Source organism: Miscanthus floridulus, chromosome 7 (genome assembly GCF_019320115.1).
Source record: "Miscanthus floridulus cultivar M001 chromosome 7, ASM1932011v1, whole genome shotgun sequence".
In the NCBI taxonomy this organism is placed as follows: Eukaryota; Viridiplantae; Streptophyta; class Magnoliopsida; order Poales; family Poaceae; genus Miscanthus; species Miscanthus floridulus.
This window is the reverse complement of record NC_089586.1, coordinates 8,194,397-8,217,916: the sequence shown is the minus strand read 5'-3', so window position 1 is coordinate 8,217,916 and position 23,520 is coordinate 8,194,397. Positions and strand designations below refer to the sequence as shown.

At 41.2% G+C, this 23,520-nt stretch overlaps 3 protein-coding genes, 1 non-coding gene and 1 pseudogene across 5 annotated transcripts; 1 reads left to right on the top strand and 4 right to left on the bottom strand.

Annotated features, from left to right (window-relative positions):
* Positions 1-448: 448 nt before the first annotated feature.
* On the bottom strand, positions 449-6,380 carry LOC136462470 (signal peptide peptidase 1-like; annotated as a pseudogene).
* A 1,453-nt stretch (positions 6,381-7,833) lies between these two features.
* LOC136466496 (uncharacterized) lies at positions 7,834-13,554 on the bottom strand. Of its 2 annotated transcripts, none has more exons than XM_066464929.1 (9): positions 13,225-13,480; positions 12,725-12,751; positions 10,931-11,010; positions 10,640-10,712; positions 10,188-10,308; positions 9,292-9,346; positions 8,846-8,870; positions 8,578-8,669; positions 7,834-8,310 (listed from the first exon to the last, which is right to left on the bottom strand). In XM_066464929.1, the coding sequence occupies exons 1-9, from the start codon at positions 13,345-13,347 to the stop codon at positions 8,280-8,282; spliced, it is 627 nt and encodes a 208-aa protein (XP_066321026.1). In that variant the 5' UTR covers positions 13,348-13,480; the 3' UTR covers positions 7,834-8,279. The 2 variants fall into 2 exon arrangements, with proteins under 2 accessions (XP_066321026.1, XP_066321027.1); XM_066464930.1 differs by having other exon boundaries at positions 7,837-8,310; positions 10,251-10,308; positions 13,225-13,554.
* A 61-nt stretch (positions 13,555-13,615) lies between these two features.
* LOC136466495 (protein LPA3-like) lies at positions 13,616-17,342 on the bottom strand. The gene is made up of 12 exons (XM_066464928.1): positions 16,874-17,342; positions 16,693-16,723; positions 15,952-16,044; positions 15,796-15,858; positions 15,591-15,702; positions 15,069-15,154; positions 14,912-14,970; positions 14,738-14,840; positions 14,581-14,641; positions 14,303-14,385; positions 14,095-14,175; positions 13,616-13,981 (listed from the first exon to the last, which is right to left on the bottom strand). Exons 1-12 carry the CDS (start codon positions 17,221-17,223, stop codon positions 13,922-13,924), a joined length of 1,182 nt encoding a protein of 393 aa, XP_066321025.1. The 5' UTR covers positions 17,224-17,342; the 3' UTR covers positions 13,616-13,921.
* Positions 17,343-17,474: 132 nt separating this feature from the next.
* On the bottom strand, positions 17,475-17,547 carry TRNAA-CGC (transfer RNA alanine (anticodon CGC)). The gene has a single exon. It is a non-coding gene; the product is annotated as a tRNA-Ala (tRNA).
* Positions 17,548-18,865: 1,318 nt separating this feature from the next.
* Positions 18,866-20,039, top strand: LOC136462469 (DNA-directed RNA polymerase II subunit 4-like). Its single transcript, XM_066461567.1, has 3 exons — positions 18,866-19,090; positions 19,219-19,615; positions 19,703-20,039. Exons 1-2 carry the CDS (start codon positions 19,042-19,044, stop codon positions 19,599-19,601), a joined length of 432 nt encoding a protein of 143 aa, XP_066317664.1. The 5' UTR covers positions 18,866-19,041; the 3' UTR covers positions 19,602-19,615; positions 19,703-20,039.
* The last annotated feature ends 3,481 nt before the right edge of the window (positions 20,040-23,520 follow it).

Here is a 23,520-nt window from a genome sequence, read left to right as displayed (position 1 = left end):
AATCTAATAAAGCATCAGCACTAAATATTTTAATGCTACAAGCAATAATCATCTATGAAGACATGTCACTAACATCCGCTATCCTGACCATTAATTGTTCTACATAATGTGGTAATCTGCTAGAACATAAATTGCCCTAGCAACTTGAAACAAAAAAAAATGTGATGCAAGGAAGAATATAGCCATATCAACACGGGAATTAGTAAAGCATCTCTTTACTGAGTGCTAACATCCATCTCTTTGTTGAATAGTATATTGCCTATGCCATCACTACGGGCCACATTAATGATATACAGGAGGCATGATTGTTGTTTCATGAGTTCTGGGTAAGCCCATTCTGCCTCATGAGTTCGTCACCCCTAATAAGCCTAAAGTAACGTAGGCCATCAACCCATTCTGGGTTTGTCAACAACCCTTATATAACAAGGAAACAATTTGCCCCAAGTAAAGTAACAATTATGAGTCATGACTATATGATTAAGCACGGTCGGTAAAAATCACTTGCTCTTCAAGCCCATGCTCTAAGACCTGAGTTGTTTTCCCTGAGCTGATTCGACCTGTAAAATCCCTAATTAAATTCTTGCCTGCAAAAAAAACAAAGCTAATATGATGCATGAATGTGTCGGCCCAATCAGAGTTCTGGTGAATTCCTTAATGAATCAGGTGCACGTCAGGACATCACAAGTAACAGCATCTATTTTTCCCTCATCTTCCACTCTCCAGTCCAGGCCAAATAATCCTCAAAGCGAAAAAAAAATTGTATCATGTTGAACCATTTCTAAGTTCTTAAGTAAACCGACCCGGTATTAGAGGTCATCAAGCCTATTTAGCTGCCAGACGACCTTACACGAAAACTGTCTTCCTGTCATGTTTTCCTCCAGATCTAAATCCTGCTAGAACGCTAGTCCACCTTTTTGTTGACTTTGGAACTATCGTCATCTTGCTCTTCTGCACCGCCTTCCTCTGCCTCAACTTTTGACTCGTCAAACTCCAGCAGCTGCATTTGTAAGAGATGTGGTCAGAACTCAGGTCCTGCGTTCTGATACATATTTTATAACATGCCTACTTTTGTGGGAAACAAAAAGAAAAGCACACCTCCCCCCACCCCCAAAAAAATAAAGATGATATGCATCGCCATCAACATTCTTTGAGTTCAATCATCAACAAGTGTAATAGTAGTAGTTAATACCAACTTAGCATAAGGACAGGTTCTTCATGACTAACAGTAGTACTGATAGAGTGATAAGTACAGGTACCCAAATGTACAGATGAAAGGGCCATAAGGTGCCTGAGTCAGTCGGATACTCCAAGTGAAGCAATCAGAATGCAAAACAAAAGTTATTTGTATTCTTTAAAAGACACTAGTTTACACCCAATACTAAATTGTAGTAACTGTACTAAGAAAGTTACTTTTGACATGAAATCCTTTTCTTGCATGCGCAACACTAGTTTTAAAGATGTGACATGGTTTTTGTAGTAACAGTAAAGAGACAAGCATCAACCAAGTAGAAAATTCAGGAACAGAATTAGGCCCATCCAAAGAAGCATATTTACTGTGTCTAACAGTTCATCTTTTATTTAACTTTTATGCTACTCAAAGTTCAAGGTAAAGGATGCGTTACGAGGCTATACAAAAAAAATTCTTTTAAATGGTAGCTGCAATAAGTATTCAGAATTTGACCTATTTCACCTCTCCAAACCACAGACAGGGAACAGCGACGAAACCGACCACACCAGGAACAAGGTATAGTAGAGCAGGCTGCAATAAGCCCCAAAAATAATTATAGTATTAATATTACAGGGATAACAGAAACAAGGGAAAACAAGACAATATAAACCTGAGTAACAGAACTCACCTGTGCAGCTTGAAACCAGTTCATTACAATGATGGTCACCGTCATACCCACAGCGTATCCCAAAAATGCACCGTTGAAGTAACGGTTCTTGATACCTCTTGAGACATCAAAGTGCAAGGCAAGTGCAACAAATATACCTGGAAGCATAAGTACAAATACATATTATGTGCTGAATGTCTTCGAAACTGCCTAAATTCATATTCAAATACCACATTTTTGTATGCAACTTGAATCAATTGAAATTATAATTTGTTTCTGTTGATACATATTGTGTGGTCCTCCAGGGGCCAGGAATGGACACAAATATTGGTTGTATTGGCAATAACTTAAGGCTGCATGTAACGAGATGGCCTAAAAGTGTGTCTGAGCATGGTTGTAGCAATATGGTGCAGAGCATGATCTAAATCCAGTAGGACCAATTCTAGTTACAACATTGATTCTCTGTCAAGTGCTACAAAGAATACATAGATACCAAAAGTAACCATATCATAAATCTAAAATTCTGATCAATCCCCATGAATCAACAAAAGCAAGAGCTCCATTGATACAGCATATCAATAAATGACATTATAACAATATTCCAATATATAGCAGTTCTGTACAGATAACCTAATCATGTAGAACAAAGTTGACACTTGACATAGCACAAGGAGAGAAATTTTTATTACTAACCAGGTATTACAATGTCACCAAGGCCAAGCATGGAGAATGGCCGTGCAGCATCTGCAGTTGGAAACAGAAGCTGTACATAACCAAGCAAAGCCAGATCAGCTGAAGCATCAAGATGAGAAAATGGAACTAACTGACAATGGTATTAACAAAGACCAAGTTCAGTAGGAAAGAGCACTGACCTTTATTGGAGCATCAAAAGATTTAGCCACACTGACCATAACTGGAGTGAAGAACACCTAGAAAATGTCATACACAAAGAGTCCACCCTGGAAATGGAAAAGGAAAAATGCATTTAGATATGAATGTAATAAAAGAACAGAGAATGATTCAGTGGCACTATGTTGAAACAAACAGAAGAAATCAATTCAGTCAAAAGTGATGAAATGGTTGTAAAAATTATTTTCAAAAATAGTGCAGTAAAAAATGCAATGGCCCAGCCCAAATTACTCCAGAAATCAGAACTATTAATCTATTATACATCAGACAAAGGTTCGATATTTTAATATTCATGATTAATATGATCACACTTCAAAGCTTGCTAAGAAAAACTACTTTTTTCAAAGTTTAATAAGTATATGACAAAGTGCACGCTAAAAACACCCCAAGGCATCGAATTAAATTAAATTTACCAACATGGTGACACTGCTAGGACAAATATTGTAGTCAAACAAATGTTTTGGTCAATACAGGGGGGCACAGCAGAAAGCATGATCTGAATTTTGATTCTTAAATACACTTAGTGAAGTGTTAGAAAATATATTGAACTGTTATGAAGATTGGAGCACAATACAATTTGACAAGAATAAGAAATTGTACACATTTGAATCCACAAACAGACAAGGAGCAATACTTTTAGCTTCCTATGGTGCATAGGAGATAATTCCTTTCATACACAAATAAAGTCAAGATATATTGAGACCAGATGATCCGTAATGAACCATAGATATATAAAATGTTTCAGTGGTGATTATGATAGTGCAGAGATAATAAAATAAGGATAGGTTTGTGACTGAAATAATGAGGATGTTCTCTTAGAAGTTATCACATAAAATAGAAATATATAATGTTCAGGCCAAATCAAGCAAACATTGGGAAAACCCTTACCAAGAGAATGGCTCCAGTTTTAAATGATCCCAATGACAGCGTCTCAATCCCCTGCAAAATTGAAGTGTTAAGGTTCTGGTCAACTAAAAACTGGTGCGTAAAATAAATCAAACGATTTTAGGTTTTATTCCATAATATTTAGTAATGTATATGAATGTTAACCGTACAAACAAACCTGAATACAGAAAGCCAATCCCAGAACATTGTTTGCAAGCCAATGCTTCTTTGACGTATACCACAAGCAAAAGAAAAATCCAGGTATTGAAGCAACAATCTAGGACTTTGTGAACTCCACTGAGAGTGCTAAAATAAGAAATTCATGGACTTAAATCATCTTCAAGAATAAAGATTGCAAAGGGAGGCTACTGGCATAGTTAAATCCAGTACTACATGTCCTTGTTCTGAATTAAGAGTCTAAGCCTCATAAGAAGTCAATCAAATGCAAAGGTTGTATTAAAAGTTAACACGATGACAGCCATTGTAACTGAAATCTTATAATACGTCTGTTTCAGAGGGAGAAATGGAAGCTTCCATATCCACAAAAATGTTGTAAACAAAGAATATACATCCATGCCAGTATTTAGATTTCTAATGTCAAAAAATGGAAGCTTCCATATCCTCATGGAGAAATATCATTTTGTCCGTAGCAAGGTTAAAAGATTCAATGGTGAAAAAGCTCGAGTTCATTCAGTACAAAAGATAATATATCATTCAGTACAAAAAATGCGCAGCAGTACTTAAAATACAATCAAATAGTGCTCTAAAATAGCACTGAAAACATAGGTGTAGTAATATTTCAAGATCTGCATAACTGGATCAACAAGACTGAGCAAAAAAGAAAGGGAGTCAGGATCATACAGTGGAAAAATGGAGCCCGCCAGACGATGGGATTATCATTCCACTCTTGTGGAAGAAAATGTTTTATAGAAGGAAGGAGTGTTGCACTACATAAGAAGGGCCTCATAAGTACAGCATATCAACAGCTTAACATGTTTGCAAAAGTTGTTAGAAGAAAAAATGAACTTACGAGAGAGCAACAATGCCTAGAATGAAAAAGTAGGCAGTGAGCACAGCGTTGACCAAGTCTTTTGAGAGAAACTTGAATAGAAGGAACAGTGATAAAAGCATAGCACTTCCAAATAAGGGGAACCGCATAGCATGCTCCTTGGACATGGTCTCCTGCATAATAACAAATGCAAAAATAATTCAGTTGGTCGCATGAATTACAAGTCACAATAATAGCCAGCAGATACATCGACGTGTTACTTACAGAGGGTGGAGTTGGCTTGACATAGCGGTAGCAACCCACATAGAAAGTAAGGCATGCTGTCAATACCACATTCACATTTGGGTTTACGTTAACAACAAGTGGCGCCAAGCTCAGACCTGCATATTGTAAAATACATATGCTGCTGAGGTCAGCACGGGCTTATTATATCAAAGGGAAAGGAAGAAGGAAAGGAGCGATGTAAAGGCAGTCATGGCTCAACTGCACAATTAACATACCGGCAAGAGCCAAATTGGCAACACGTTCATGCGTCCTCATTGTTAGGAAACAATCTAGGAGACTAGCAAGGTGCCCTTTGTTGGAATATCAAATTGAACCTGCGAAGATGATGATGCACAAGAGGTGTTTTTTAGATCGAAGGCATTCACCCAGCGTTATTTAAAGCTTAACGAATGCCCAAGATCCGAGGCTGGTGATACCAGCTTACGATTGGAGCACAGAGTTTAACTCGGCTCTCAACACGACTTAACCGAACTCTAAACTACACAAGAGGTGTTATCCCCGGCGACATACAAATAATGAGTTAGCTGAGCAAGTTCTGATCTGAAGCAGCTAGTGTTGAAGTTTTTGATCGAATAATCAGTAAGGCTAACGGTGGAAGAAATATCTAACGGTAGAACAGATGTAATTTTATCCAATTTGTTTTTCATTTGCATTCCACAATCCAAAAGCTGAGAGTTTTGTTCAGCAGTAATGTAATGTCAAAGAATGCTTCAGCTATTCACACTGAAACCCACAAGTCCAGCAAGCAAAACTTGGGAGCTACGAGCCTACGACAGCATAAAGGATACAAAGTTCCTAAGTAAAATCATGCAGTAATACAATAGCAAGTTGTCGTGGTTCTGATGTCTTTCATCTCACAACTCAATTACCAAATTTTCCACAAGATTAACTGAATCAATTTCTCCTGAAAATCAACTTAAGAGAAGTGACTCCCAAAGGTCTGGTTTGCAAAACCCAGAGGCATAGTTTCTTTTTTTTATTAACATATATGAATATAAGACCCGTCAACTAGGATTACCAAGTCCTACGGGGTCAACTGAGATTTTCAAGGCATCAGGGAGGCAACCGGGATCGACACAGCGAGCCGTAGAGGAGGATAATCGAACAGTGATCACAGCAATCGGCAGGCCGTAGCAAAACAAACACAGCACGAAACTAACTGTACTGACGCAGACAGTAATATGAATGAAACCCGCAGCCACAGCAGAGAAATGATGGGGAGATCTCGCTGCACGAAACGAAGCCGCAGAACGTAGAGCGACTGGGGTTTACTCACCGAGGAACGAAGAGATCAGTCACCGGATCTCGAGCTGCTGTTGACCCCGTGCAGCCCCGGCAGAGAAAGGTTTTGGCGGGGGCGACGAAGGAAGGGAAGAGCACGGCGGACGGTGGGGGAAGCCCCGGTCTCCGCGTTCCGTCGCCGGCGGTGAGGTCGGCTGCACGGGATGGGAGGAGGAAGAATTTGGGGATGAGCGGAAGGGAGGGGAATGGCGGGAGTTCTGGGGGTGTGTCTGTCTGCATTTTTTTTTCTTGCGGCTCAGTGTGGTGTGGCCCACCAACCAACAACACAAGGTACTTGTGACGAACAAGTAAAGTTGATCAAAATTAAATTACCTCCTATAATTAAAAAATGTATACTAAGCTCAGAATAAAGTTTTGTCAAACCATCACGCTAAAACATTACTTTCTCATTCTAAATTATATAAGACATTTTATATTGCTATATATACTTAAATATACGCTATGTCTAGATGTATGACAAAAATAGTGTACGTATACGTATAAAATCCAAAACTTTTTATAATTTAGAACAGAGGGAGTAGTAAATAAATTTTAACTTTTAGATTGTTTGGTTTCAAAATATAGTTATATGTGTGAATTTTTATTGAAAATACTTGTTAAATAACAAAATTTTGAATGATTCTGGAAAATACGTTCTATCTAGACATCTAGTAGAATAAAATAGTGGTTAAATGTATGCTTCAAAATCGTGCAAAATAAAATGTGACAACTCACGTGTATTTTTTATCTTTGGGGGTAACAATTTTGAAAATAAGAGTTCTATGGACTATGGTAGATATGGATATAGGAATCTATATCTATCAATCCATCTATATCTATGTCTATATCTATATCTCTTATAAAGTTAATTCCCACCGTAGTTTTATCTCAACATGCAAGCTATCAACGTCATGTCCCATAATAGTCATATCATCACACTAACTTCCAAACTCCTATCAGTATCATCGGTAAGAATAATTACTACTTTCAATATATAAAGAAATATAGAATACATCCATATATTGATATTTGTTTTGCCATTCCATTAATTTGATCTAATTATATCAGTTTTTTATTAGATGTTTTCAATTGCCTTGTCCAATTTTAATAAGAATGGGTATAAGAACATATATATTCAACTTATGTATGCAATAATTTAATTTTTAAAGAAGCCCCGCAGCAACGTGCGCGGTATATGAAAGAAAAGAAAATCAACAGTTTAAAAGGAATGGTTTGTGATGACAAATTGGCGATGTCAACGAGCGCACAACACTTTGCGAATAAGGGGTATCTTGGGGTATAATTGGTGCATTTGATGACGTCGTCATAGATATACCGTACAGCAAAGAAGACGAGCACATGATATTAAGATGTTCATTCATTGGAAAGAAGATATTGAGATCTTCAAGTGCACTTGGAAAAAAAAGGATATGGCAGTTCAGCTTTATTTAGCAAATTGCGTCCACAAATTTCTAACTTGTTATTTATTGCAATCCAACTGTATTAGCAAATTGCGTCTTCAAACTAAAATGCATATAATCTTCGGTGATCTTCTATCAAAAATGCATATGATCTTTGGTAATGATCTTCTATCTAAATGCATATGATCTGTGATCTTCTATCTAAAATGCATATGATCTTCGGTTATCTTCTATCTAAAATGCATATAATCTTTTCATAAAAATAATGCATATAATCCTCGGTGATGATGCCATTGACCTACATGCAGTCATCATCAAACCTACTCAGCAACAAAACCTTAGAATAGAACATTCAGATTTCCGATAGCCCCTGACAGGATAGTTCAACCGGCCGTTTTTAACTGTAGTTCATCAGTAAACAAAATTTGATGTCCACTTGCTTTCTCTACAGATCAGTCTAAGCTTTTGACCAAGAATATCATATGGCACGAATTACATGTCCCGTTTACAAGAAATACGAGTGAAACACAATCAATCAGAATTGGCAGCTTCATGTCTCTCTAAATGGCGTCAAGGACTACTAGAGCTTTGTTCCTTAACATTTCCCAGCCTGTCGCTTGTTTTGCTTTGCCAAACAACGATCTGCCCGGCATGTCATAGTTCATCATCGATCTGGATGGTAGAACTGGAAGGAAAAAGAAACGGAAAGGCATATTTTAGAGCAATTAAATTAGGAGAAAAGTGTGTGCGATCTGTGAATGTAAAACATGCCTGCATTGTTATTTTACAAGTGTGTTAAAAAAATCTAGCAGCTGCTATGGCATTGTGACAAAATGTTGTTTTGAAATTTGGCTGAAAGGAAAGGATCATTTTTTGGAATCACCACATTGACATGCATGCTCACTGCGATTATTTATATGCAGGCACAAATACCATTATCAGCTGTAAATACCTTGTGGATTGACAGTGTTTGCTAATATCTTCACAAAGGGCCTTGCTTACATTTTCTGATTCTGTGGAGCTTGTTTTTATCCACTCAGCAAGCTGCAGATGAACCAGAAAAAAGAATCAAAATCCATATAAGATCATGTTCCGACTAAATGCATGAAAACCATATGATTCAAAACATTGAATGCAGCTATTAAGCATGCTAAAGATTAGGTGTAACTCCGTATTTGCTAAAACAAAATTGTAGTCAATTCCACCCAACACAAGCCTACCTCATCCTCTGTTTCCTCCAGTAGCCTGTGTAGTAAGTGAAGCTGGTTAGCTCATCCACTCAAATAGTTGATATGATTCTTACAGAAATCACAGAAAGCCAATATTATCTTTACACAACCAATAAAGTTATGCTTTAAAGCACATGGTGACTGAAGAGTTTGTTTAGACTTGCCTTTAAGTCAAGTAATCAAGAGTGGAACTTAACAGGTAATAAAAAAAATAATAAGCAATTAGGAAAAGGCATGCATAACATGTTTGGGAGGGAGAGGGATGTAATTGACCAAGACACATACAAATTTTGTATCCACACAAATGAGAACAAGATTATGCGTACATTCTATGTTCTGCCAGCTAAATATTAAAAAAAATTAATGAAAATTTCAAACAATATATGCTGCCTATTCTATACGTCAATTTTTTTTAAATAACTGGGAAAATTTTGTACCTTCCACAGAAGGTGGACAAATTTTTCGAATGCGCTCGTGCTGCTGCCTTCTTTTCTGCAAAAAGAACGACAATAAGCAATAAATGTCAGATATTTAGAAACAGTCCTTATACACAGATAAATTTTTATTACAATGAAGCAAAACAAACCCAAAGGCAGTGCTTGTTCTTTGCTTGGCAAGCATTCAGCATTTTGATTTACCATAAGAAAATGCAAGTTCATTTCCTTGTCTTGGATCAATTACTAGGGCCATTTCTTTTTGTACTATCCTCCAAGATTATATATTTACATCACTGAATCAGAATTTGCTTGTAATAAGACTATCATGTAAGCACATACAGTAACTATCAAAAACACAGTTCTAAACCTAGTGCCTGCATTTTTCTGGGATGATGCATGTAAGAGAACGATTAAGCAGAAAGAATGCATTAGCATAATTGAGAAACTATGGATTGACATTGCACTTCTGGCTCTCAGTTTCAATATAGTAACAGGCCATCAGAAGAGTAAACAGGAGCCACAAAGTTGGTAAAAATTACCAGTTTGAAAGCTATTCCCCATAAGAAAATGCAAGTTCATTTCCTTGTCTTGGATCAATTACTAGGGCCATTTCTTTTTGTACTATCCTCCAAGATTATATATTTACATCACTGAATCAGAATTTGCTTGTAATAAGACTATCATGTAAGCACATACAGTAACTATCAAAAACACAGTTCTAAACCTAGTGCCTGCATTTTTCTGGGATGATGCAGGTAAGAGAACGATTAAGCAGAAAGAATGCATTAGCATAATTGAGAAACTATGGATTGACATTGCACTTCGGGCTCTCAGTTTCAATATAGTAACAGGCCATCAGAAGAGTAAACAGGAGCCACAAAGTTGGTAAAAATTACCAGTTTGAAAGCTATTCCAGTCTGTTACTAGTAAACAGGAGCCACAAAGTTGGTAAAAATTACCAGTTTGAAAGCTATTCCAGTCTGTTACTTTAACCCATCCCTTTTCACCTGATTCCAACTGCATACAAAAAATATGTTAGGTGGATAAATGCTTAGCATATTCAAAGTACACTAAAAAGTGAAAACCTAGTTCATATTTATGGCATGTTTATAACACTTGATACATATTCCCTCCATTCCAATTTATAGGTCGTTTTGACTTTTCTAGATACATAACTTTTATTATGTATCTAGACATATCGTATATCTAGGAGCATAGCAAAAGCTATGTACCTAGAAAAGCCAAAACTATCTATAATATGGGGCAGAGGATGTAGAAAAGGGACGCAGCATCAATAATATAGTGTTAAGTGCAAATTCTAAAACAATTATAAATCTTTATTTCCTACCTTCTTTAAGGTATAATCTTGCATCTTATCACATAGGCCATCCAGAAGTTCTACAACCCGAAGCTCACTGACCCTGCACCATGTATACAGAACCAAGTACATAACATTACAAAAGTAAGTGACAAAATGTGTCCATAAATTGCTACAAGTATGTGAGGCCAAACGATGCTTGTCAAGATTGAATGGTCTCCATGTGGAATGTTAAATCAAGGATTATTCCACTAAATATTTTTCAAGTATACATCAATTTTTTCATTAAAAAATGTATGTGCTCATGCTGTCTTCTTTTACCTGTAATCAATGACCTTCCCCTCCCTCTGACCTTTAGAATTTAAGCGGTTGCGCAAGTCCAAGTGATTTCTCGGCTTCTCCTGCATTACAGGATTCAGGAACAAAAAATTGACCAAATGGTTCCAAAAAACTAATATGATAATACACTACTAAGATTATGGATTGATTGCTTTGTTAATTGTAAAAAAAATCACACTTGAGAAAGATTTTTTTGAACGCAATGGCAGGAGCTCTGCCTTTCAATTAAGATAGGGAAAGATAGTTTTATGTACAAGCAAGGACACTCCAGATAAGGGTTTCAAGCCCCCCGAAGCAGGTAAAGGAGGGAAACACACGCCCCAATAGGGGAACAACAGCTAAACATAAGTGAGTGCTCTCTTCCTTTGCTCTATGTCTTCCTTTATCCCTGCGGCTACTTGCGGCACCGTTTCTATCTTGTTGTTGAAAATTCTCCTATTTCTCTCTTTCCAAATATTCCAAAAGGTGTAGATTACTACCTCGTTAAGTCGTCTACGTTCAGATCTTGGCACTTTCCTTGCCGCCTCTTCCCACCATGCCCTGATATGGATGGGGTCTGCCTGGGGTTGCTGTTGCAGTTGAGTGAAGTTTTCCCAAGAGAGGATTTGATCCCAAACCGCCTTAGCAAAAGGGAAACATAGGCATAGGTGGAGGCCGGTTTCTAAGGGACCGTTGCACAGCACGCAGTGTTGTTGGTGGCCACCCTCTCTTTTGTAGGTTTTGCGTCATAAGAATTTTATCTTGCACTAAAATCCAGGCGAAGATCTTGCATCTGTTCTCCACATGCGCTTTCCAAATCAATTCCGTACGGAAGGGGACGAGCAAGCCTTTGAATTGAATTCTGTAAGCTGAGCGGGTGGAGTAAATCCCATCCTGGGTCCATCGCCAGATGATGGTGTCCTGGACGCCCTGTTGTAGGTGCACATCCTGTATTCGTATCCAAAGGGACACAAACTCCTCTATGTGGACAGCCGAGGTGATTTTCCTTTCTAGCGAGCGCATTCAATTGTTGTTCCGGAGCTCTTGTTGCACCGTTCGATTTCTCCTTGAAACAAGGCGAAACAAGTTCGGGGCTAGGTACCTAGGAGCTTGTCCATCAAGCCAATTATAGTGCCAAAACTTAGTCTTTGCATCATCCCCCAAAGTTATAATGATTGAGGAGTTGAAGAGAAGACGATCATCATCAGTACATGGAAGCTCTGAGCCGCTCCAAGACTTGGAGTCGTCCACCCATTCTTGCTAAAGCAAGCGCAACCGGAGGGCTCCCCCAAACCTATCAAGGTCAGGAACGCCTAAACCACCAAGGTCTTTCGATCTGGTAACTGTTGGCCAGTTAACCAGGCAGTGTCCGCCATTGGCATTCTCTTCCCCCTTCCACAAGAAAGATCTCCTGATTTTATCGATCTTTTTCTTAGCCCATGCCGCCAAGGGAAACACTGTGAGGTGGTAGGTTGGCATGGAGGAGAGGACAGAAGTTACTAGAGTGAGGCGTCCCGCTCTGTACACTTGAGAAAGATAAAGATACTACTCCCTACATTCCAAATTATAAGACGTTTTAGCATTTCTAAATACATTGTTTTTATTATGTATCTAGACATAGTGTATATCTAAATGCATAGCAAAAGCTACAAATATATAAAAGCCAAAACATCTTACAATTTGGAATGGAGATAGTATTTAATAAAAATAAAACCGTAATCAGCATTGTAAAGAATAATTGGAAACTCGGATCACTAAATTAAAGGCAACTGAAGGAGAAGCTATTGATTCACTTACACTCGAAATTCCAATCTCTAGCTCCGCCTGGAAAGAAGATAAAGAGACACATCAGAATGTATAGTGTACATCCCAAATTGCTGGAACAAAATGCAGCATATGAAACACAAATCCCATTTGGTGACAGTAGAGAGGCACTAAGAGGTACTAGCATATGTCACTGGAACTCAAAATTGAGTCTTTCCAACAAAATGGTGTGTTCACACTACCTCAGTGCAACATCTCGTTAATCCATTCAGCAATTTCAATTTATCAACACAACAGTGCTAGTCAGGGCCCTGTATCTGCAAAAGTTCAAACTTTGACTCCACCAGCATCGAAATTATTCAGAGAACGCTACATGATCCAGGCCACGATCTATCTTGGACTACAGCTTCACGACGAGCGGAAAAGATCGAAGCTAATTTCTTGACTTCGCTAACGTAAAACGTTTCCAAGACACACTTAGTAGGGTGCTCCGATAATGGGAGTAGAGAAAGGCGAAGAGAAGAGGAACTTACAGCAACGGCCTTGCAGGCGGCGCACTTGTCACCGATGGCGGATGCGGCGGTGACAGCCGCTGCGAGGATGGCGGCGAGGAGTAGGAGGGCGCCGGATCTGTGGATTGCAGCTCTCGGCTCCATCTCCGGCGATCTCGCGGGGTCTCGTCTCTGGTCTCCCTCCTGATTTCCAGTCTCCGCTTCCGCCTGGGCGTGGTGGTCATTTTACAGATATGACCTCGAGATCTTGCACATGTTTAAATACGTCCGTACTGTTTCAGTTGCTATAGAAGTTTCTGGAATTGGGTCAATTCTCTCCTTACGACTACCACTCCACTTTGGCATGCGTCCAAGAAAAAATTCACAGCCATAAGCTTGGCAAATGAAATGCAAGACTGAAACACAAGTAGCAAGACTGAAATGTTTTGGTTGAGTCCCCTGCATTTTAGCACCTTCAAGCTGAAGAGCCCAAGGACACAAAGCACAAACAGAACAAATGTACAGTCACCGTTAAGAAAAAGAAAACATTCTTGGTGCTCACATGCTCACATGATAATAATGCTACGATATTAGCACAAGCAATGTTATTACGCTGTACATGGACTTCTCTCTCTGTAATTTCAGATTTTTCAATTACATACAAGAAGACATGGACGCTCGTTTGGCCTATTTTCCACTCCCAGGTCAGAAAAAGCATTCAGCCAGCAGCTGCAGCATCTCAAGTTCGCCACGCAGCCGACGTCTCCTGATCAACGTTCTCTTCCCACCAAGTAGCATTCTGCATCACAGAAACTCAGTTACTAAACCTCATGATGTGCTATAGTGAAATGCAGTTTATCCAAGCAGGCGCTTTGAAGCTGCAGCCAACTGTTTGACTAGGATGAGATGAACCTTGTATCCTCTTCTGAGAAATTCAAGTGAGCTTCCCTCTTCTTCTTGTAAACCAATAACTCTCAATAGTTCTTCTTTCGCCTGAAAGAAGAGAAATTGCATGGCAGGCCCAACAAGCTTGAACGAAGTTAGTATTTTATTTCCCCCAAACACACAAGAGAGCAGAAACAAAGTAGAGCAAATGTATTCGAGTAACTAATGGTATGACCTGTCCCAAAGTGAACCGAGCTTCGCTCTCTGCAACACATGCATAGGAGCCATCAGCCTGCTTCAGCATGACCTGCCAGGGGCCTGAACAAACAGTAAACCAGAAGGTCAGTAGCTGACGATGCTGATAAATAGGGATGACATTGCCCGCCAAAAGATTGACTTTGCATAATAAATTATTTAGTTTGATCTTCTATTGCATACCCAGCACACCAGATCTATCTTCCAAACTGTAATCTTTTCTAGTGAAGAAATCCAAATAAGCTCTCCAGTATTTACCTGGGTATTGGCGGAATACAGCTCCACTGTAATTCACTATGTATGGAGCGACTGTGATTGTCTACACGGTTAAGAAGGGAAAGTAGTCACAGATGGTACAGGAAGCCATAAACAAAAAGGATATGTGTAGATGGATAAAAGTAAGACAAATGAATACCTTGGAGTAGTCACGCTGTCTGATATAAAATACTGGGGTGAATTGAGAAAGGAATCGGTAGTGCAGATCTTTTGGGGGAAACCCCAGAAGCCCCAAGTCAGAACTGCACGGTGAATTGCGTAAGTCACTGCCTCATAAAGCAACAGGCTATGGTTTGGGGTATATGAGATATACCGCAATGTATCTAGTTCAAGATTGAATAGAAGGGCTGGAACAGATGTGGCAAACTTTTCCTGAAATTAGCAAAAGCACGAAGAAAGAATCAACTGGATGTGCAAATAACACCTACATGCACATCACCAGCAAATGAAGCATTATATTCTAGACATACCACATACTTCTCTATAGAAGCAAGGTCACGTGTGCTGCTGTTGATGAAGATATATAATGATGGTGGTTCATCAGATTTCCATCTATCTGTATCCACACCAGGCAACTGGTTATGAAGAAATTATTCATGGGTATTTATATGAGAATTATCTCATAATAATAGCATAAAAACTGACTGATGTTTGTTATTCGATGGTGGAAAGGGAACTTATGCTTGATTTATACACACTAATCGGTCATTTCATTTCCATTTTTCAAATTGTGATAATTCATCAACACGAAAAGGCTTGCTATTTACTAAAAAATTGTAAAGAATTAACATGTATCATTAGCTCGCGGCCTTGGCAAATTGGCATAAAGTGTTTGCCATCCAGTTAGCTCCTCTAAGAAGATGGCTTCCATCATTCCACGCAAAAGAGTGTCATGAACTCTTTGATAAAATAATATCATGAACAATGTCATTTTAGACTTGGAGTCGCATGGCTATTGCCTTCATTACTACATTTGGATCAATATATTTTACCTTCATTGTCATCTGAGAAGTCAAAATCCAGAGTATTTCTTATCGATTTGAAGAAGCTGTTGACAGGGTCGGTGGGTACATCATCCAGGGAACTGATAGTTACACCCTCAATCTAAAGATGTGTCAATTAAATTAAGTGCCACTGTAATAATGAAGAAAATTGTACCAGAGGTTGATTAAGAAAAAAAATTGATACATCATTTACCGTGTCTATAGCTGTCTTGAACAACTGTGACGCCCTACGCTTTTCAGGTTGATCAGGAAACACCTGAAATCAACTAGAAGAAAGCAAATGAGCACAGTTTTGCAGGCATGGAGCGTGTCTGCATCAGGGAGGATAGCGTGTGAAGCTTGAACTTACTATACAGGACCTAGTCCCCTTGAGTTCTTTGAGCTTCCTAGCAACAACAAGAGCAAGCTGGATGTTGGCATCGATGAATTCATCTGAGGAGCCCTGCAGGAGTCCAGCAGGATGATCAGAAACAGAGCAGCTGAGATAGACAGAGAATAGAGCAGTGGCCTATAACCCTCTCCCTAATACAGTAATAATTAAGTAATGGCCATTGGTTTTCTTTCGGCAACTGTTGAGTTTGGGGGTCATGGGATACCTGATTTAAGAAGCCTGGCGTTGTTGAATTCCTGAATCTTTAGGTATCATTTACAATCCAATTCTATTTGGACTAAGATTGTAGACCATAAGTATAGGACTAACAGACCAAATGTTCTGTTCTGTGCTGTGCTCATAATATGACTTCCCCTTTTGGAAAGGGGTGATGTGGGCTATACAGGCTACTCAAACGGGCATTGGAATGGAAGGTTGGACGAAATGGGGAAAAAATCGTTTTTGACGACGGGGCTGTTTGGATTCTCCTCGTCACACGAATGAAGACTCGATGGTGACACAAAGTAACAAAAATGTATTCGGGTAGTGGTGCTGTTGGGTTTGAAGGCCTTTTCTGTTTGTGGCTGGCGCGCCAATACGCTGAAACTTAACTGTCTTGAACGCTTTATGATCAATATAAAGCGGGGGAAACCTTTTCTTTTTCTCTAAAAAAAAGATAGAGTGATGCATGGACATAAAGCGATGAGTAGATAGATGAACCTTGTACGAAGAGATGCTGCTTGGCAGAGGCCTTGATATATAACACATATCGTCACAATACAGAAGCAGGAGTCGTCCAGGCCAGGAAGAAGGCACGAAGCAACAAGGAAACGAACGGTGAGAAGATAATGCAGGAACGGTGGCAGCAATTGCAGCAGCGAAGGGAGCGAGGTTAGCTCACGGGAACTCGATCTCTAGCCGGGTCTTGCCGTTGTCGATGGCGCAGGCGAGGGAGCGCGCGGCGTCGGTGACGAGCACGTCGTAGGACCGCGGCTTGTACACGGACACCCCGGCCCTGAGCGCCTCCACGTCCCCGGTCCCGGTCCCGGTCCCGGTCCCCGTCCCCGTCCCAGCTTCCCTGCGCGGGGAGACGGCGATCCGGCGGCGGCGACGGAGCGGTGAAGAGGAGGCAGAGGTGGTGGCGGCGGCGGCGGCCGTGGACAGGCGGGGCGGAGAGGGGGAGGAGTAGGGGAAGTGGAGCCGGAAGTGGCGGGCGCAGAGAGCCGTGGGCGGCGGGGCGGCCATGGCCATGGCCGTGCGCGCGCTTCGACAGGCCGGGCGGCAGCGTCGTCTGTCGCCTGCGACGAGGAGAGGAGAGCGTGGAGGAGGGAAAGAGACGACGGGTCGACGGCACAGCCGCACGCTGCCGCGAGGCGAAGGGGCGACGGGACCAATCGAGTCTACTGCCAGGTGGGCCCAGGAGTAACCTCTCGCCTCAGTGGCAGGTGGGACCATGCTTAGTAAGTGAAGCGAGCAAAAAAATAAAAAATATAAATAGGTGATGGAGGTGCGGGGAATCGAACCCCGTGCCTCTCGCATGCGAAGCGAGCGCTCTACCATATGAGCTACACCCCCGGATGATGCTCTCATATGGAAACGAGCCTAATTATCCTTTTATTTCATGTGGCACCAATTTCACAATTACAATTCCTCTAAATTTGATTGGTTGCGGACTTAGGCAAAAGCATGGCTGACAAGCGAATAACCCCCGTGGAAGGGGACCCAAAAAAACGCTCTCTAGGTTATCGTGGTGCCACATCACATAAAGTCACCATCTAAAAATACTTAGGGCATCTTTAAAAAAAGCTTTCCTAAATTCAACCTTTAAATCGTTATTTAGAGAGCTATTTGAATAAGATTTTTTTTTCTAAATCTTTTTATCATCCAGTAGTCTTTTTATATCTTGTACGCTCTAGAGCGCCAATTTGCTTTTTTATCTTTGGCTAACGAGAAATCCGTAATAGAAAACGGTAATATTTGAAGATCTAGTTAAATAAGTTGTTGGAGTGTATTTTTTCACCAAACTATTTATTCATATTAGTAAAGAAAGATATAAAGATACTATTTGAGTTACTCTTGGAATGCAAAACAAATAAGTTTAAAAGTTAAGGAATGTTAGTAATCGACACCGAGCAGACTATTGTAAAAGTTGAGGGGTAATCAGACTAGGAAAAAAATCCACATTACCCCCCTCAAGTTTTGCGAAAGTCTGATTTTCCTCCCATAACTCTAAAACCGAGTAAACCACCTCCCTGAACTTTTAGAACAGTTCGTTTTACCTACCCTACTGGTTATAAATGGCTTTCAAAGACGGTTTTGTCTTTTTCTTTTTTATTTATTATTTATTTCGACTGAATCTTTAAAAAATTATAGTAAATCACAGAAAAATCATAAAATGGAAAATCCAATTTTGTTGGACTCCACGTGAGTAGATCTACACAATGAGCATATAATATGGTATGCTTTAGTACAATTTTTTTGTTGAAGCTTTAGATCTATAATTTTCTATAATTAATTCATAGCAGCAGTTTTATGGTCTATTTGTGGTGATTTTTTTTATGGTAGGCTAATTATTGTATGCTTGAACTGTAGTAAAAATTTCATACTCATTGGATCATGTATAACTTAGTTATAGATTTATTTAGGTGTATGCTTGTTAAAAAGTATTTATAAAGATACTATTAGAGTTACTCTTGGAATGCAAGACAATTAAGTTTAAAAGTTAAGGGATGCTACTAATCCAATTACATATATATTTTTGACTTGAGAATCAGTAATCCAATGGACTATTGTAAAAGTTGATGTGGGTTAAAAGCACCAACGGAGTGAGTGGACGGGGTCAGTTTATTCCGAGGCCCACCCCACTCTAGAAGTTCTCGATCAGAGCCCATGGCGATCCGGCCCAACGCATAGCCCTCCCGCTCCGGCGCCGCCATCATCCCTTCCTCGATCCCCCTGGTTTCCCCGCTGCCGTCGACTCCAATCGCAATTCCGATTCCAAGTTCCCCCGACCTCGTCGACTACAGTGAGTGATTTAGCTCCGGTCGGAAGCGCCAGGGCGGCGGCAGGATGTCCGGCGAGGAGGAGGAGAACGCTGCGGAGCTCAAGATCGGCGAGGGTCCGCTCTCTTCCACGCCGCCCTCCCTCCTCCCCCTCTTCCCCTCTCAACCACCGTCCAGTCCTTGGGCGGGCGGCTAGGGTTTCGTCCCTCTCGAACTCGACTCACCCGTAAGCCTGTGGCTGCAGAGTTCCTCAAGGCCAAGTGCCTGATGAACTGCGAGGTGGCGATCATCCTGGAGCACAAGTACGAGCAGATCCAGCAGCACTCGTCGGAGTCGGACCCGACGTCGCAGGTGTCCCAGGTGTTCGAGAAGTCGCTGCAGTACGTGAAGCGCTTCAGCCGCTACAAGAACCCCGACTCCGTGCGCCAGGTCCGCGAGACGCTCAGCCGCTACGGCCTCGCCGAGTTCGAGCTCTGCACGCTCGGCAACCTCTGCCCCGACACCAGCGGCGAGGCCACCGCGCTCGTCCCCTCCCTCAAGTCCGGCGGCAGGTTCGTCGGCGACGCCGGGGACGAGAAGATCGAGAAGATGCTCAACGACCTCTCCCTCATCAAGAAGTTCGAGTAGAGTTAGCCCCCAGGGTCCGTGCCCCCCTCTTCTCTTCGAATATCATCGAGAGAATTCAACATCAAGATGTACTACTAAATTTTTTCTTGCTACTTGTTCAGGTTCACGCTAACTTGATGTGCTGCTCGATCTCCATCGTGATTTATTGATGCAACCTTGTTGGTCGATAATTCAAGATACTACTAGTAATACATGTGTGGTTGATGATCTGTCTGAAATTCTACACGAAAAGCCATGGCCAGGCCCTGTTCTGTTCTTCAGTTCTTCCAGCTGTACCAGTAGGACTCTTGTACTCGAGAGAGTTCAAAGATCAAACAAAATGTACTGATTCTTTGCTATTGTTCAGGTTCACATTATCTTCATCTGCTCTCTATAGTCATGTATGAATGGATTAATGCAACCTTGTTGCTTGATAATTCAAGTTACTACTTACTAGCACATGTGTGGTTGACCTATATCTGAAATTGTTTCTAGTTTTTTTTTTTTTTCTACACGAAATGCCTCCATTATGTGGATTGAACCGAATAGTAGAAGGCCTTTGATGGAAAGCACCCTTTCCAGGTCTTCTCTAGGTGAGAACAGAGAATGAGACAAGTGCTTGGATTTCTGTACACTTCACATTCAGTATCGCTGCTACCCATGGCCTGTTCTGCTCTTCAGTTCCTCCTCTAAGAGAGAAATGAACAAAAATTCAGTATGATTGCTACCCTTGTCCTGTTATGTTCTTCAGTTCCTCCAGCTGTATGTAGTACTCCTTCAAGAGAAATGCACATAAAATAGAAAATGATGTCCAAAATTTCTTACTAGTACTCAGGTTCAAGTTATCTTCATCTGCTCCCCGATCTTGATGTATGAATTAATGGAACCTTGTTGGTCCATGTAAGTCAAGTTCATTACCTTCTCAAACATGGTTAAGTTCCATACGCATGGTCGATTGATGTTTAGCAAAGGTTCTTTCCTGAGCTTGATATCACCTTATATTAGTCGGTTAGAGAGGTGCTTGACTTCCTGTTCTGTAAAGTTCATTATCATTGCTACCTCTATTATAGTGTGGACTGTAAGTATGACCATCAAGTATAGATAGAAGAGCACAAATCCTATCCAGGCACAGCTAGTATGGAGGACTCTTGGTGTAAAGTTTATCACATATATGGACTAGGAATCCAAGCTGAGCCTAGCTCTGAACCACACGACCTTGAATTTGGTACATCTGTGACACTTACAGTAACTACACAGCACAGGACACATGGAGCTCACATCTTACATATATGTATACAGCTACAACTTACAAGTGACTCATTCTTGTGTCACACATATCTACGAGGCCATGATTCATATCATTAGCTCGTACTTGTAGACGTGGGCGCTTCATGGCAGGGAAGAGAGCTCTCTTGCTATGTTCTTTTTTTCTTCTCCCTACGAGCACCAGTTCCAGCAGCCAAATGAAGGCGGCACCCGGCCGGTTCTCCTGATGTGCTCTGCCTGTTCGGCCGTCCTTGCGACTGCACGGTTCCTTTTCAGCTCTGCGGCAGCACGCTTCTCATCTGCGTTGTGCCTTGCCGAAGCGAGCTGGGTCATCAGCTTATCTTGCGCACGGGCACGCATCCGCTCCACCCCAACCTTCAGGAACACAAATCACAAATCATGATTAAAATTATTGATACAAACAATGCAGTATCCACAAACACAGTGACAAACATATCTAAACTTTGTACTCTTTGGCTTTACATGTTCTGAACCTGAACATCTATAGCAAACTGAAGAAAAGAACTGAATAAGAGTAGTGGCACAACGCCGTTGACTAACCTAGAAAACTTGTCATCCTATATCAGAATAAACAATACTTTAACTTGCTATGTCACATCCAAATGGATACCAAGACCAACTGCTATGCCGAAGTATTATCTCGTGCTAAATTTCAAAAGAAAGACTAGAGAAAGCATCGCATCTTCATCGGGAGTGACCAAATATACAGATAACTGCAGCCTAAAGGGCAATGGCATTGGATTCAGATAAATAGTAGCTGCAGGTGGTGTGAGAGGCTGCAAATATTTTCCCTCTGTTTTAAGCTTTTACAAGTTGCACCAGGGCGTGCACTATTAACAGAGCTAGGATAACTACTATACTATTCACAACTGAACAAACTTCCCATGAAGGGATTGTTGTATGCATATGCATTTTGCAAATGTTATGGCAAAAAGAATAAAACAAGGATGCTAAAAAACTCAAGGGGTGGAAAATGCATCTTAGTAACTTGAAGATTTTGTCAGGAATCTATTGCCATTGTTATGTTTCTGTTGACGTGCAAAATTGAAAGGAAATAATCTGCTAACCTCAATTTTTCTCATTTCAGCTTCTATTTGGGCTTTCTGATGATCCTCCCAAGCCTGGATCTTGATCTCTTCTCGTTTGAATCTGGAGAGTAAAAGGCACAACATATTAAGTTACCAAGCACCCAGAAAATTCAAACATAGATATAAAGACAATTAAATATAAGCACCTTGCTAAATATTTGGCCTTCTCTGCCTCTTCCCATGCAGCTGCACGGATTGCAGTTATGTTCTGTGTTGATTGGTCCATGGGCACTGTTTTCAGTGAAAGTGATGCATCTTTTTCCTCTTCCTTCTTGCTTGCCCATGCTGCAATATTGGTCTTACCTAGCTGTGTGCCAAGAAGCATTATCTCCCTCCTAGTTTTTGTTTGCAGTTCCTGTTCACTTAATTCCGAATTGCTACATTCCCCATGGCTGATAACAGCACCAACTGCATTGGGGCCTAGCGTCCTTCGTGGAGTTGTTGGCCGAGAACAATTTGGACTTGTTGCTCTCACCGGTGTTCCTGTCCGAGATGGTTCTTGGCTTGCAATAGGAGTCATTTCTGTGCCCATATCCCTCATTGACACTGACCGAACTGTTGATGGAGGAGGTATGCATGTTGTTGCACTTTGAAGCGTGGTGGATGCGTCATGACGATTAAAAGTAACTGCATTCATTAAAAAAGTTTGCATCTATGAGTGCTACTTTTCCAGTTAGAAGAGACCGTGGGGAACAAAATCATATTATGAGGGGAAGGCTAAGTGAGCAATACAACGCTTACCAGCTGAAGCAGCCATTGTACTTTCTGCAGCAAGTGTAGTCTTTGGACACGGCTCCACTTCGGGACAGGGGTTGGGCGGCGCCCAACTCACCGCTTTCTGCCACCCAATTTCCCTCTTCTCTTGGCTCGGATCAATCCTCTTAGTATCTATCTCCTCTGTGGCCTCCAACACAACCTTGGTCGCCGGCAGCCTCCCGATGCCAGCGCTAGGCTTCTCTGTCTTCTTAGGTACAGGAGCCCCACCGCCACCCCTGGTAGGACGGTTTGTCGTCGGGCTGGCGATCCACTTCTGGGCATCGTCCCACTTTGATGGGGCAGGCTTTGACAATGGAGGGACGACCGATGCCGCCGCTGACCGGGCGGTGGCCCCTCGCTCCTTGTGGAACTCAAAGTTGGACGCCACGCTCTCGGAGTCGCACGAGTCCTCTTCGGGCACCCTGATCCTGGAACCCATGGGGACGGGGTGGGTGTCTCGGGACCGGTGCCCGCCCCCCGTCTCCAGGGAGGATGAGGACTCTGAGATGGTGCTCACCACGTCGACGTCCTTGTATTCTTCGCACATGGCGCCTCCACCACCTACATGAGAAGACAGCCATGCGGTCTCAGACTCTGAAATAAACTGAAAGTTCAGGCAAGCACATTGTCTTGTCCCATGTACAATTTGAGTTCAGTTACCCTCCGAAGTACACTAGTGAAAACAACAGAGTATGAGAAGATTCTCCATTCCCCTTCCCCTTTGGGTACAGAGGTGCCTCTACTTTACAGAAAGAAAAAAAAAAGATGGCTCTGCATATCCAGACTAGTACCATCCATCTTCTCGCAGC

Bases quoted from the DNA above. Each gene is read 5' to 3' on its own strand.
- LOC136466496 (XM_066464929.1), bottom strand. From the start codon at position 13,347: ATGGAGCCGAGAGCTGCAATCCACAGATCCGGCGCCCTCCTACTCCTC. The intron at 8,871-9,291 runs GTACAAAATTTT...CTTACTACACAG, and splicing joins TTGTCCACCTTCTGTGGAAG to GCTACTGGAGGAAACAGAGG. The intron at 8,670-8,845 runs GTAGGCTTGTGT...GTTCATCTGCAG, and splicing joins TGGAGGAAACAGAGGATGAG to CTTGCTGAGTGGATAAAAAC.
- LOC136466495 (XM_066464928.1), bottom strand. From the start codon at position 17,223: ATGGCCATGGCCGCCCCGCCGCCCACGGCTCTCTGCGCCCGCCACTTC. The intron at 16,724-16,873 runs GTGAGCTAACCT...TTATATATCAAG, and splicing joins CGGCTAGAGATCGAGTTCCC to GCCTCTGCCAAGCAGCATCT. The intron at 14,176-14,302 runs GTCATACCATTA...CTCTTCTTTCAG, and splicing joins CTCGGTTCACTTTGGGACAG to GCGAAAGAAGAACTATTGAG.
- LOC136462469 (XM_066461567.1), top strand. From the start codon at position 19,042: ATGTCCGGCGAGGAGGAGGAGAACGCTGCGGAGCTCAAGATCGGCGAG. The intron at 19,091-19,218 runs GTCCGCTCTCTT...CTGTGGCTGCAG, and splicing joins GGAGCTCAAGATCGGCGAGG to AGTTCCTCAAGGCCAAGTGC.